Source organism: Enhydra lutris, unplaced genomic scaffold (assembly GCF_002288905.1).
Source record: "Enhydra lutris kenyoni isolate GAN:26980312 unplaced genomic scaffold, ASM228890v2 scaffoldscaffold2, whole genome shotgun sequence".
NCBI classification, from domain to species: Eukaryota; Metazoa; Chordata; class Mammalia; order Carnivora; family Mustelidae; genus Enhydra; species Enhydra lutris.
This window is the reverse complement of record NW_019154086.1, coordinates 73,247,358-73,263,414: the sequence shown is the minus strand read 5'-3', so window position 1 is coordinate 73,263,414 and position 16,057 is coordinate 73,247,358. Positions and strand designations below refer to the sequence as shown.

General features: G+C 35.4%; 1 protein-coding gene across 1 annotated transcript in view; it reads left to right on the top strand.

The window, feature by feature from the left end:
- The first annotated feature begins 1,644 nt into the window (after window positions 1-1,644).
- The window catches only part of LOC111148166 (EPH receptor A3), a 378,938-nt gene continuing 364,525 nt past the window's right edge, over window positions 1,645-16,057 (top strand). Inside the window, exon 1 of the mRNA XM_022504614.1 lies at window positions 1,645-1,732. Coding sequence (XP_022360322.1) covers window positions 1,645-1,732 — 88 coding nt within the window. The remainder of the gene's footprint in view (window positions 1,733-16,057) is intronic.

Sequence of the window (16,057 nt, the reverse complement as noted above, 5' to 3'; positions counted from 1 at the left end):
TGAAGAGGGTTATACAGCCTCCGGTGACATAATGTGGGAAGAAGTTAGAGATACAAAGTAACAAGGCATACATAGAAAGTGAGCAGGGCCACTCTTCCTCTCACTTCCTCAACCCACCTCCCAACCCCCCCACCCCAGCCAACAAGCTATTCTCAGAAGCTCTTAATTTCAATTCATGTGAAAATTGTGTTCTCTCATTAAAAACGTCGTGTTTGTGAAATGAATATGTTATTAGCAAGGCCTTTTCAAACCCTTATGTAGATTCTACAACTTAGTGCTCTAAAATTGATCACTGATCTTAAAGTTGTCAACCTATCTTTACTTTCTGGAGTTGTGCAAGGAATGTAAGTCTTGTTTTCTGTTCAGAATAGGAAAAGATAGATGAGAAGGAAGATATTTGAGTAATCATTTTCTGGGGGATGTTTTAAAGATAAGTGAGGATAGTTCTCAAAATATAAATCACAAAATTATTCAGCTGAGATAGATTGCAATTGTATTATCCAACAAGGGAACTGGAAATAAGAGAAATCATTTCTAGCTATGGTGTAAAGTGAGAAAGTGCCAGGACACTTTATTTAGCCATTGGATTTGGAATGTTAAAGAACAGTGTCCAACTATTATCAGATTGGAAGTGGCTGAAAAGCCGAAAGTGGAGCTGTGAATTATGCCATGTTTATCTCATAGAACCCAGAGATCTTAACAGGGATGGTGAGGGAGAGGGGTAGCAATGTGCTGTCAAGAACTTCAGGTTTGATTTGTATTATACCCACAGCACAGAAAAAAATAAATGCTGGCCAGCAGCTATTCTTGGGGCTAGGTTTGTTCACTTCTAGGTTTGTTCATGGTGAAGGTTACTCCCCAGTTTGGAAAATTAAAGTATATCCAATGTACATCGAAATCCCTGTGCCAAATCTATTTGAAAGCCCTGATACCACTTGGTACAGAACTGAAAAGACTTCCTGATCTGGGGTGTGTGGTACTGTCCTTCTGCACCACAAAGGACTCATAAGAGTTATGATTATATTGAATGTAGTGAAGGAATAATCCTAATTTTCCTTTGAATTATACAATCATCTTTGATTTTTTTTTTCTTTTTAAGTGAAAGTCTCCTGTTCTTATAATACAAACATCTTCTGGCATTTCACTTTCTCTTCTACTCACACTGCCATATGACACTCCTATCAGGCTTTCTGCTTTCTTCAGGGAATTAACCTACAGAGCATGTATAGCAAACAATAAAATAGTTGCTTTTCACTGGAAATAAAGAGCGGGTGTTTTTCCCTACCTTCCACCGCTCTCTACCACTGCCCCATCACAACTTCTGGATTTCCTGCCTATTGGCGGCGCACCCTTCCCCCCGCAGCCCCACCCCTTGCTCACAGAGCAGTCTGCGAATCTCCGAGGCTCCTCCGCGTGCTGTGCGTTCCTCTACAGCGCTCGCTTCCGACGGCACTAGGACCCAGGGAAGTCCCTGAGCGAGGTTCGAGGAAAGGCAGCCAGACTCCTCCTTATCTCCAGTGTCAAACTTGACATCAGCTTGCGAGCGGAGCATGGTAACTTCTCCAGCAATCAGAGCGCTCCCCCTCACATCAGTGGCATGCTTCATGGAGATATGCTCCTCTCACTGCCCTCTGCACCAGCAACATGGATTGTCACCTCTCCATCCTCCTCCTTCTCAGCTGCTCCATTCTCTACTGCTTCGGGGAACTGATTCTCCAACCTTCCAATGAAGGTAAGCCAGGTACAGCAAACAGCCCTGCCCCGAAGGGCTAACGCTCTTCAAAGCACGTTCTCACTGAAACCTTTTCAGGTCCTTAAGGTGCCTCAGCATAAAGCAGTTTCCTCTGAGAGTAAACTAAAGATGTGCTTTTATTTTCTGCTGTCTTCTAAAAGACTTTAAGAGAGAATTTTGGATTGCCTAAACCTAAAATGTGTTTTTACTCTAATACCAGTTCAAACAATTACCTTGTTTGTCAATTTAAAGCAGATAGAAAGGAAAGAAAGAAAGAAAGAAAGAAAGAAAGAAAGAAAGATCCTGAAAGAAAGATCCTCCAGTTTTACAACCCACGATGTTAATTGCCAAATAGCCATGGCAGTATTTTATTTCTAATTATGACCATGTAGTACTCTGAGAAGTTTAAAAGAAAATTAAACCCTCCTCGCTAGATTCTTTAGTATGTTTAAAGGTAATGACAGGTTGTTCCTACTTAGGATCGTGGCATTTATGAATGGACTAAAGGGAAATCAGAGTTTGTTGAAACTGATGGTGTGTGTGTGCTTGTGTGTGTGTGTGTGTGTGTATTGTGGTGTGTGGGTGTTTATATTGCAATGCTGTATTGAAGTGATGTGTATCCCGCCAGGCGATGGTTTGCTCTATGGTAAAGATTCTAATGAGCAGCATATGCCACATTAACATAAGTAATATTTGCAGGAATTACAATAAGCTTAGGTTGGATTCTCTTTGTTTAGGGTTTATATACAAATAAGGGAACATATTTGCTGAAAAGTGAAAAGTTCTGGGTAGGTATAGTAAATAACTGAAAAACAAATTAAGAAAGAATGTCCATATGCAGCAAATGGCATTTCCTGATGTTGGGTTATTTATTTTCCTTCTAAGGGGTGTTCATTCTTTTTCAATGGATTAAAGTGCAAATGTAATATTGAGGACATGAATGCTTCCTATATAAGATTGTGTATTTGATGGATACATTGCTTTTTTCATGTATACCTTTTGTGATCTATTCCTAATGATTTGTGAATACAATCACTGACTCTTAAGACAAAGTTCTCTAAATAATGAGTGCTTTAAAGCAATACTTGCAACTTTGATTTCCTTTTAATCATTTTGAACTTATGACAATAACATTTAGCAATGTTTTGCAATTTAGCAATACTGAGCAAGATGTGAAAATGCTTCTTTATCTATTTTGTCACTAAAAATATATTGGCAAGCCAACACTGTTGTATACTGTGTGCATTATCTAAAAAAGACTAGTAAATACTCAAAACATTAGGAACTTTTTAATTAGATCTAAAAACTGCCTTTCATATTTGGTGACCTACTTTCACTGCTAATAGAGCACTTTAATTTTGTTCTTTCCTTAGTGACTGCCATTATCAATTTGACGTGTCTTTTTCTGTGTCTTTTTTTTAACTGGGAAAGTGAAAATTCTAAAATATAAGGATCAAGAAAATCATTGGATCACCTATAAGTGACTTTGTTTTTTTTACAAATAAAATTAAAATTTTTATTTGAAAGTAATGGCCAGTCATTTTTTTATTGAATGAAAGGCAAGAGTATCATTAGTATAATGAGTAATATATCCGTAAGCTAAAATTAGTGTTGTTAATCCTATTTTTTGAAGATATTCAAGAGTTGACAATAACTAGAAGTCTAACAATATTATTCCCATACTGCTATGATAAATTGTATTTCTCCAGATGGAATATTTATAAACTAGTTAGATAATGGATTTTACTGAATTAATAATGCACAGGGATAGAGCTGAGAGAGTCAGTATTTTTGTGGAAAACATGACCTTTCAGTAAACTGCAAGAGAAAAAAAGGACCCTTGAAACTTATTCATGCTTATATAAAATTACTGCAAATTAATTTAATGAAACAGGAATAATCAAATGTAAATTTCTTTTAAGCCACACATTGTATATGTTTCAGTATATAATGTATATATGATTATGCAGGCAGGAATGTATATAGAAAGGGAACTATATGCAGAACACTGACACAATTACATTTAATTTGTTTGGATAAAAGTTTATCCATTGTTCCTGGCATTATTCTTTCCAGATCATGTCCTATGGGTAATGTCTCCTTTCCCTCCTGAGGTCATGAAGGGAAACTTTGAAACAAAATTTAAAATGAATGATTTAACTTGAGTAATATTTGAGTGAAATTTTAAATATTAATGCAATAGCTTAGGTCTTCATAGTTGAGTTGAACAACATGAAAAGTGAAAACTCCAAGTATGTGCCAAAATCTCCATGAAATTCTTCTAACAATATCATTTGAATAGAAAGTAAAATGCTTCTGAAAATTCATATATTGAGTGGAAGTAATAATGATAAGATGAATCTGTTTAATATAGCTTTTGGTATACATTTTGAGAACTGAGATATAAAATACTAAATTGTATTTAAAATACTATGCTAAATATTTTATTTCAACACCAAAGAAAGTTTACTAGGAACCTACTAATAAAATTTCTTAGAATTTATTTCACAATCTATTATGAAGTTAGACATGATATAATTAAAAGGTAACAAAACCAAGCCATTGAGTTAATTGCTTTCCCTTGTGTGATATTCTTTTAATTTGAGGTCTGGTAGTCAAATATCAATATTAAAATGCCATGGGCATATGATTATAAAGTTAAAAAAAACTTAGAAAAAGTTTCATCTGAACTTTCCTTTTATTAATCCAGTTACCAATAACTTTCTAATATACTTTCAAGAAAATGATGCCAGGTGATACTGTCTATCACTGGCCTCCTCAACGTTAATAGATTATTCGTAATTTCAATGATTGCTTAAAGTAACAATTGGCCTCTCTACTTAAATAGAAACTTTATTAAAGCTGCATAGAATATTGTTAAAATCTTATCAGGTCTCTGTTTACATGACACACCAATAAAAGACTTCCAATGGGAAATCACTACTCATGGTAAAATAGCATTGCTACACTACGTGTTATTTAAGAACTTCATATATTTGGTCCCTGTTCTGATCCCAAATGGATGATCATAATAGTAAATAAAAATAACTTTGCAAAGAGGTAAAAACTTGCTATAAAATGGAAATATCAATCTCTTTAGCAATGGATAAAGTATTCTCTTTAAATACTTTTTTACATTTGAAGGAGTCTGAGGAGAATGTACTGCAAATTCATCAGTACATAAGCACTGAATCATTTTTCTATCCAGAAGCATTTGTAAATTTGATTAACATTTACCCATAGAGCTCTTTACATTGGAAATCAAAGTTTTCAAAATAAAAGTAAATAAAATTAAATCTGCATATTTGTATACTACTTATTTTGGGAGACTTTTATTGGAGTGGCTGGGACACTATCTTTGAAATGTATTTTACTGAACATAAATCTTCTAAGTACTAGAGGCGACTATGTGATTGTTCAAAGCTTAAAAGTAAAATTTGCAAATGAACACTGTATGCTTCCCTTTGACTACTAAGCAAATGTTAGAGACAAACATTTAAACAATGGATTATTCCGTTTTTAACAAACACTATAAATTGGCATCACTTTTCATATATAAACACTTATCCTCAAATAATAATACATTGTGATTGAAATATTTATGAAGACTAAGCTGTCATATCTTTATAGGTGTTTTTTTTTTTTGAAGAGGGTTTACATTTGCTTTTAATAGCATTTCATCATGCTAGACTAAATAATTGAATGCATTATACATTTTCGTAATTTAATAGCTTCCCTAATAGCTACCCTCACCCACCAATAGTTATAACTATGCTATTTGCCTGGAGGTAGGAGAAACCTTAATTTCACTATTTTATAACCCACAACAGTTAACACTTGACCTAGGTCATTAACAGGATTATCAGCAAATTTGTTTAAGCTTTTACTGACAACCTGAATTGCTACGATAATATTTTGATTGTGCCGGAAAGAAACTTCTTGTAACCTCTCAAAATCTATCATGAAATTAATTCATTTTGAATCTGTATCTTCCCAACTAATATTGATAATAATAATTCAAGTGGGGAAAAATGTCCATTCTCCTCACTCTTCCATTTCATCCATTACACCATTCTAGTCCTTGTCATAAGTGAGCAATTAAAAATTCTTTTAAACAAAAAATGTTCTGGCATTAACAATAGATTTATAAATACAAGCCAGCTATCAAGTTTTCAAAATTATACTTTATTGTTGGTACTGTAGTTGATATCACTTTTCTGCCTATTTTAAGATTTAAGTTCAATTGGATATATTTATAATTCAGAAACAACTGAAACTATACAAGGGAAACTACATATAATAGAACGCCATTGCCACGTGTTACATCATGGTTACATTTTATATAAAGTTGTATTTTCCATGAAATGCTAGATGTTGGGAGCAAAAATGAAAAGCACTTAAAATTAATGTAAACAATTTTAAACAAAATATTGTAAACAATCAAAACTTGAAGGCATTTTTTTAACATTGTTTAGTGGGTTTAGGAAGTTTCATGTGAAGTTTCTTAATTAATTGAATATAATTATGGTTTGTGCCTTGCTCATGTAAACAATTAGTAGTTTCACCTTGACTCTTAAGAAACTTATTATCCTTAAATAAAAGATTTAGTAAAATTCTTTATTGTATTAATATATTATCTACATGTCAATATTCAAATTTTGGTGTGTTTTTTAACACCCTCACTTCTATTAGCTTCTCACAGTAACTTTCTTTATAAAGTACCTTAAATGTTAAGATTGTTTCTGAAGCTTTGGAATTTGTCTGAAATAAAATATATGCAATTTTTAAATATCAAATAATTGGTTACATATGCAAAGGATTTTTAAAGGCAAAACATATTTTCACAGTATATTTGATTTACTAACTTCAACGCAAATGGAAAGAGCAAGGACTGTTCTTGAGAGTTACATTTTCCAAATCATAAAATCTTCAAGTAAATATTAATAAAACTTTCCACAAATCATCAAAACCTGATAAGTTTTTACAGACACTTACTAAGAAATCTGTGATTTGGGTTACCTTTGATTTTAGTCATTCCCAGTGATTTTGTTTGGCACAGATACTAGATGTAAGGGGAAATATGTATATCTTGGAAGAACACTAAATTTACAAATCATTTTCTGTCAAGATCCTCAACTTTATTTTCTAAGATACACCCTTTTCCTTTAAAACATTTAATAAACCTTGTTCTTTTAATTCCTGTTCATTAAAAGATTTAGAAAAACAGATGCAGGTGTCTCGTTTTGGGTTCTGTTTTCAGAGATCTGGATTTTATCAACAGAGAGGGTCAGTGCAGGGCTCTTACAAAGTGGACAAGTAGCTTTCCACAGATTGTTCAAATAAAGGGATGACTGGTGGTGTGAAACTTTCATTATGTTATTCATCCAGGTATACCAAAAAGTAGGACTTGAAATTTGCTTCTCAGAAATTTGAAAGCCTTAGACAATTCTTTCCTAATGTCTTTAGAAATAAAAGTAATGTGACTTTTATAAAATGCAAAGAATCCCAAGCCACAAATCAAACTAGGAAGACACTCCTGGTGGGAATCGGGGTGTGGGAGCACTGCTCCCCTTAAGTTCAGTCTCTGGGTCCTTTACAAACTGCCTAGTATCAGGTAGTTCTTGAAATCTGGCAGGAGGTTTTCTCTTGGAAAAGTCTGAAAGTCAGCAAGTTTTAGTTTGCTTCCTACCAGACTTCTCTGAAATAAAAAAGGGTGGTCGATCACAAAGAAAAAAAGTCTTTGCAAGTGAAAAGAAAATAAAAAGTTGATTGGAAAGATGGGGAAGTAGAGACGTGCAAAGGTTCTAAAACCAATGTTAATATATAAATATTTTGCTTAAAATAAAATACTTATCACTTGAAACATCTGGCTAATCAATTTTTATTAAAACCCTAAAAACCTGCACACTTAAAAAAAAGCAGGGGAGGATTGCATTGTTTGTTTCTTCTCTAAAGGTTATACAACTTTTGATTTTCCCCAGAAGAAAATATTTATCCAGGAAAGTTTTAAGAGTGTACGCCAAAGAATGCTTCCTCCTTTGGATGCCTGGGCAAATGCATGTGGAGGGTGGATGGAATCAAAACCAGTTCAGCAAATAAAGCCTCCAACTTGGAGTGATGTTATTAAACTGGAAGCCCTTAGTGTGCAGCCCCCTCCCTCCCTTCATTTTCTAACCCATGTCCTGCTGTTCCAGTCAAAGCAAAGGGTGAAAATCCACATAATCCAAACCAACATGGTGAAGTCAGAATAATAGGCGAGGAAGGAGGGGGAAAACAAGTGGCAGCACTGTACAAACAAACTGTTGTGAACAATCTTAGCCGTGGGGACTGGGGTGGTCACAGAAGGGGATGGCGGCGTTTCTTTTTCCTCGCGTTACGCCTCCCACATTTGATGATACAATATCGATTACCCTTCAGACGTGTGCTCTGAGAAATTTTAGGGGGAAGCCGGGCTTCGCGGGTAGTGATTTCAGTGTGGCAGCTGAGAGATGAGCAAGCGCTCCTCGCGGCCACCACACCCACCACCAGGGCATCTAAACTGCAAACTAATTCGCCGGCAGAACCAGGCTCAGTGGTGCGGGGGTGGGGGGGAACGGGGTCTCCCAACAATTCATTACTCTTACTCTCTGCATTTGCTTAAAGATCAAATCATAAAAACTCAATTCCGGGTCTGCGTCCCCCAGCCCCAGCCCTCCCGGAGGCGGGTGGTTCTTTGTGCGCGAGCGTCTCCGCGCCAGGCGGCCGCAAACCACCGCCCCCCCCCCCCATTGCCCCCGCCTCCCGCCGGCCGGGCGGGCGGCGGGCTCTGGCTGAACTCCCGCTGCTGCGGGCTTCCTCCGGGCGGCGGGGCCCGCGGCTCTCTGCCGGGCGGAGGGGGAATGAGAGCGGCGCGACAGCGCCAAGTTACCAAAACCGAGCGCGGGCTGGAGACCCGGCGGGCGAGAGGTAATCGTGCGCCCTCTGCCTGCTGCCGCGGAGCTGCTGGCGCCGGCAGAGGCGGCGACCGCCTCACCACCTGGACCCTCCTCACCTGGGGCTCGGGCCCGCCCAGAGAGCGCGAGCGCCTACGACGGGCCAGGTATGTCCTGACTTTCACAGGACACTGTGACCAGACATCTTTGGCGCACCCCCCGCCCCCCGCCATTACTCCCAGCCACACTTTTCAGCTTGGCGTCAGGAAGTGGCGCGGTCTCCTTTCCACACATACGTGTTCACGGAGCCACCACTTGACAAGTGGAAGAGGGAGACTCAGTTCTGCAGGCTTCTAGAACAAACTCCCTGCAGTGTAGGGAAAGCGTCTGGAACCCACCTGGTGCTCTTTTGGAGCACACAGGAGCGCCTGAGACGCCCAGTGGTCGTGCTTGCTGCTGTCTGACCGACCTCTGGGCTGTTTTCTGGTCTTCCTGATGATCTTTCCTTAAGTTCTTCAGTCGCTAAACTAAAATGAGGAACCCCCCAACCCCGTTTTCTTTAAAGCCACCTACTAATGCCACCTGTTGGGCCCCTCATGAGAGCCATAAGGGGCATGTTCCATAAGCTCCCCCCAATCCCCCACCCTCCACCCCAGTGCAAAATCGAAAGCTCTTTTTTCCTGCAGCCCCATATTTGATTGGCACCGTTTTATTAAGACGGGATTTTCCCTGTTCCGATTTTGCGAATAAACTTGGAATGGGCCAGAATTTTTCTGGGAGCCCTGCCATCGAGGTAGGTTAGTAGTAGGATGATGCTGATGTTTCCGTGGTTGTGTTGGAACTTTAGTATTTTTCATGAAAGATAGAATTCTTGAATCCAGGGGATTCCGAGACTAAATATGGCCCCGGTGCCATGCCCAACACTGTGGTAATAATTGTACAGAATTCAGCTGGCTAGAAAGATTTTTACCCTACATTATCATTCACTATTTACTGGACCGCATTTAATCATTAAGACAGCCCCGAAACACCTTCCATTGTTACAATTAAGGAAACTGAGAAAACAAATCATAATAAAGTAGTAACTGAGCCAGGCCCTCTCTTGTCTGTCTTTTGGTTTTAACTTCATATGTTTTCTCACGTAGGCCAATGCCTGTGAATGAGGGAGGCATCCTTCTCTTCAGGAAATGCACTAGCTTTTGAACCTTAATCCTAGTGACTAGCTGTTTTGTCCTGTGACTTTGCAAGATAACTTAGAAATACCAAGAGTAATGGAATGAAAAATTGTGCTTCGAAGTACTTTTTAAAAAGTGCTTCAAAGAGTACTTAGAAATGGCATAGTTTTTTCACTCCTAAATTATGATTATATGCGTGGGTAGGGGACACACCAAGAAAATAATGTAAAGAAAAGTTGATATAGGCAAAGGAATTGAAGAAAATCTCTGTGTTGCCTTTTCTTCACACATTCTTACCTCTGTCTTTCCTTCCTGACACTCTAACACTCCTTTCCTCCTGCTGGAGAAAAGATTTTGTCAGGAATTCCATACACAGATTGTGAGGCAATGGTCACTATAATACAAATATTCTTATTATGAGTTTTATATAATAAAAATAGAGTGTGAATTAACTGTAGGAATTGTCATAGAAGTCAGTAATGGAGAAAATAGAACATAGTCTAAAAAGTAGACTTTATTCCCTGTGGAAACCTTTCCCTACTTAAAAGATAATGTAGAAATTACTTAAGATGAGAAAATAAATTATAATGATTTATCTTCTCTTTCATAAAAACACTTGTACTCTATTTAAGTGGAGGCATTGAGAAAAGGTAGCTAAAACAGGGTTTTGAAAGGTAGCAAATTAAGTTGGGGACAATTATATTTTTGATGTGGGTACTTCAGCACATATGTTTTGCATTAATTGCTGCAATAAATTCTGTTAACCTGGCAAAGAGCAAAAACAGCATATTGATGACATTAGTCTTTCAAATCAGAAAGCTGCTTTTAGTATCTTGCTTTCTTCACTGTAATGTACCAAAAAAAAACAAAAAACAAAAAACAAAAAACTAATATGTTATCTTTTATGTTTCCAACGAATGATTCAACCACTCAAGCTATTGGCATATTTTGCCATAAGCAAAAATGAGGGCTTAGCAACAAACTTTTTTTTTTTTTTCTTGCTTCTGGATAATTAGAGTCAACAACTACTTTTCCTATTTTTAAACCTTTTAATTTATATTTGAGTTTGTGGGACTCTTATTCAAGAAAATATAAACTTGACTTTAAAGTCTCCAAACTGAGTTGTCTCTTGTTTTAAGACAAAAATCTTAACTAATTATATGGCAGGGCCTCAAAAGGTACAGGAGCAAAGGGATAAGCCAGAGTTAATTTTGTTGCTGATTAATCAATATCAAAATGGTTTTGTCTTGAATTTCCTATATGTTCCTTAAGGTGAGGTTCATTTATCTTCTTTCAAATAATAAAGAAAGATAGATGAATAAATTCTACTGGCCCATAAAGAGTAATACCTCTCCTTTAACCCGCATCCCTACCCTCCCTTGATAAAAATATAAGGCTTTAAAATTAACTTTTTGTCTATGATAAAGTTGGTTGGCTTCCAATCAGTATGAAATTTAGATGTTCTTTATCTACCTTGGGGTGACTAAGGGCAACAGAGAACAGCTTGTTAGTAGTTTAGATGTATTTATTTCCTGATTTTCAAATATAGTTTAGCAATTAATATAAATCTGTAGGTTTTGGAAAGATATATTTATTTATTGCATACAATGGTAGTTCTCACACTAAGGAGAAGTTAGGTTGGGAAGCCCCGTTCAAGCACTGTGTGTATGTATATGTGTGTGGGTGTCTGTGTGTCTGTCTATGTCAAGGACTATGTGTATATATGTGTGAGGGTGTCTGTGTGTCTATGTCACCAATAGTATGTTCCCTGTACAAATGGAACTATCCCCACACTGTGGGCAAAATTTTATGAATGAGTATATACCTTTTAGAATCTAGATGGTATGAAATTCTGTTTCTCTGAATTATAAATTTGTGATGAGTAAAGATAAAAATAACCGTGTGTAAGTTATTTGTCATTATCTAATTTTATAAGTTTTCCTCAACTGGACCCCTTAATCTACTTACAATATGCAAAGATAGTATAAAGCTAGAGTTATGTCTAAATTGTGATTTTTTTCCCCTTTTATATGCCAAAGCGATTTATGGTTGTTTTTGCATTTTAACTGAATGTAAAGAACTGGCATAATCATAGAAATTATAAATGGAAATTAAATTGGGTTGTTATTCTTTCATTAGGTGTATAAACTTCATCAAATATAGCTATCTCTAAATTCTGAAAATGTTTTTAAAGAAGCAGAAAAAAAAGGAATAGTATTTTTCTCTTGGTTTATTTTTATGATCTGGTTTACCCTAGATAAGTTAATTCTCATTTACATTAGATAACTCAAAAAAGACAAACTCAGATTTTATTATGGCGTTCTTAACATTTCTGATCTGAAATTTTAATGCTTTAATAGTCTTTTTTTTGAAAAATGCTTTTCAGTCATTATTTGTATTTTATCTGAATGAACAGGTTTTCTTAAACATTTGTATGTTGAATAAGGACATTTTTTTTTCTCTTTCCTTACAAGCAATGTCCAAAATTATTCCAAATGTTTATATCTTTTAAAAATCTATATAGAATTAGAGAAGAAAAGAACTAAAGGTGATCCTTTGGAAACTAATTAAGAATATTTTATTCTACGTTTGCCTGGGTTTGCAGTAGATTTACTACTCTAAGCTAATAGTGACAGCTTAGGAATTCAAACTTAATTTCAGAGCCACAAATCTAAAAACCATTAAAAATGAATCAAGAAATATGTTAAGAAAAAAATAACTCATGTTCCATATTATAAATTGTTGTTTATATTTATTTATTTATCAAACAGTACACACGTGACTATTAGTTATGTACTGGACTTTGGGAAAAAAAAAATATTGGGAAGAGTATATCTTCTTCCCTTGAAGATAACTTAGGTAGAACAGATGACCACAAAATAAATATTTATATAAAAATTTAGTGTTTTAGCATAGATGTAAAAATTACAAAAATACAATATGAATCTTCAGAGTAGGGTGCAGTTAGCTTCCCAGAAAAGAACACCTGGAATATAGAAAAGATTTTTTTAATATAAAAGTTAATAATAATAAGTTAAAAACAAGGCAGAGAAGATTAAATGATTTGTCTAATATCATGTGGTAGCATAATTATAATTCCAATTATTTTACCTCATATATCTAGAAAACTTTAGAAATAATTGGAATGGGTGCATTTTAAGTATATATACAACTGAAAAGCACCTTTGAAAGTACTGAACACTCAGAAATAACTATTCTTAGTAAACATATAGCTAAGTTCAATGTCAGTTCTGTCAATAGATTCATACTCATGTGTACATGAGGGTACATGGGAAACAAACATGATTGCATGTCAGAAAGGAACGATCCCCAAATTCATACTAACTATACTACCAAGAGAAATCACGTTGAGGTTTTTCCGAATTCTACCTTCTCTTTGAGTGACACACTAAAAGTTTTCTGGGGTGCCTGAGTGGCTCAGTGGGGTAAGCCTCTGCCTTTGGCTCAGGTCATGAACTCAGGGTCATGGGATCCAGCCCTGCATCAGGCTCTCTGCTCAGCAGGGGGCCTGCTTCCCCTTCCCCCTCTGCCTGCCTCTCTGCCTGCTTGTGCTCTCTCTCTCTCTCTGTAAAATAAATAAAATCTTAAAAAAAAAAAAAAGTTTTCTGTCACCAGCGCAAATGCTTTGATTTTTTCCCTTGATACCATACTTCTAAGATGGAAAGTTTTGAATTAAACGGATAAGCATGTGACTCCACATTGGATCCTTTGTGGACCTCTGTAGAGACCCATATTTATACCTTGAAGAGTTTGTTTATATGTGTGCATGTCTTTGTGTGTAGCTGTCAGTCCCAATGTGTGACGTAAAATCCAGATGTACTTGTACCCCAGAATATGATGAAGCCAAAGCTAGACCCTGATTTTACTTTTCCAGAAATTTAAATCAATTTATTCTGCAAGGGGTATCTTTTGACATTAAAAAAAAAAAAAAAGAAAAGAACATGTTTTGTGGCATAATTATATCCAGAGAATGTTTTTAAATTGAAATTAAATGTTATCACTACACTTTTTGTTCTCTGTGCTAAACTTTTGAATCCTTATATCCAAGGGTGTCCAGGAGTATTTTATTTCTTAAAGAATGCTGTAGTAGAATTGTTCTACTAAAGCAAAGGTGCTTATTCTGTTTCATTTTCATAGCCATCAGTCAAACTCTGACTGAACAGATAGTTTTTATTTAGTAGTTGATGTTTGATAATCAAGATTTTATGATTAAAAAATGTATTCCAAAGCAGTCTCAATTTATGGTGTGAAGGCAAAATATATATGCTAAGGTTTGACTATGTAATTGCCTTAGTAATTATTTTTATAATTTTATAATTGCATAATATATTTTCATTTTTTACTTTTTAATCTGTCAGAAAAGTCTTTCTGAATTAGAAATAGAAATAAATAAGTTCTGTTATTTCTAGAACACTTTAAAAGGCAAAATATGTTGGAAAAGTACAGTGTTAGTAAAATCATTAATATTCTACTTTTAGTAAGTTTCACATTTTGGGAAACACATTTTATTTGTCTAAATGATTCCTACTATCAGTTGACAATGCACAGAGACAGAGACCTGCCATTCTAGCCACTGTTATTAAAGCTGGGATAGTTAACTCACTAAAACTTCACTGACAGTAGGCCATCCCCACTCATTTATGTGAAAGGACTATTTTGTTGTAAGAACACATTCCCTAGTGATAGTTTGATAGCTGTTTTCTCCGTAATAGTACGATATTAGAATGAACTTTATATTTCTCAGATTAAGAAGGAAAAATAGAGAAAACTTTAACACATTAGAAACAGCACAGGGTTTCCATTTGTGAAGTGTCCGGGTTTCAAGCAGAATTTTGGTCTGTGTTTCTGTTATTTCCTTGAATAACTCTAGTCATTAAAACACAGACATCTTATTGTGAGACTATGTTTTGAGTCCAAAGAGATCTCCCTGCTCTTGGCAAAGATTGAGATGAGACAGCTAATTACAGTTACTTCTGTAATTAGGACCTATATAGAAGTAAATCCAAAATTATTGCTCAGGAGGAAAAGCTTATAAGGAAGAGTAAGTTGAGAGGATACCACCTTATCCAGAAATCTGCCTAAATCGCATAAATAAGCCATTAAAATACCATGTGACAAAAGTTTTTTTTTCTTGTTTTTTTTTTCCCACAGAACTGTTAGCACTCAGAATTTTTTCTTGAATTTTTGCATAATGAGTTTAGCTGGCAACTGGGATGGAGAAATTATCACGAATTAATATTTTTCTGTGACACAAAATGCCTGTAAAATTTAACAGAGTTTATAGGAAGACTTATCTGCACACAATAAGTTATTGTTCACTTCATTTATAACCTAAAAAATTATGTAAGTTTTAGTCTATGAAATACAATATTAACTCAATCTATTGAAACGGTTTTAGTTATATTTAGGTAGAAATAAATATAAACAGGAAAGCTGCAGGAGCTATAAATTAAGAATATGTAATCATAGTAGGTAAAAGTTATGTTGACATATATAAGTACATAAATCAAACTTTGACTTCTCTAAATTTCTTCTCAATGGCATATCCTAGTATGTACAATAAAATGAACAGCTGAGCTTTGGTGTACTTCTGTCAGAAAATACATCTTGGTTTCTTGATTCCATGTTACGGTTGACCAGAGTACTACACAGAGAATTACAACACCCACAGTAAAATTTATCACTTCCTGTATCATTTTCTTCTATTTGTGACATTTAAGGGCAACCTAGAAACAGATTAAAGGACCCTTCTGCTATCTGTAACCTAGAGCAAACCTACTCTTTTTATCGTAATGGAAAGTGATGAAAATGATAAAGATAAGTAGTGTACAAGAAATGTGGCTGGGACAATGACAGTGGTAGTGTGAATAGGAAAGGAAATTTCATTCTTCTTTAGTAAATGCAAGACATAATCAAAGGATGGGTTCCTATTCTGTTGTGTGGTTCTACAGTTATTTGCAATTGGCTTTAAAGGCACCTTAGCTGAATGTTTCATATGAAAACATGTTTCTTATTATAAGAGTCTAAATTCTTTAGCCATTAAACTCCTCTGATCACCTAGAATTAATTATTTGATGATTTTTATAACTCAAATTTTTTCAAAAAATGCAACTAGCATTTCATAAAATACAAATAGCATTACTGTAAAGCATAGTGACATGTTATTAGATAATTGAAAAGATCTTCCACTTCAGTAAGAAATTGTGTCATTTAATTTT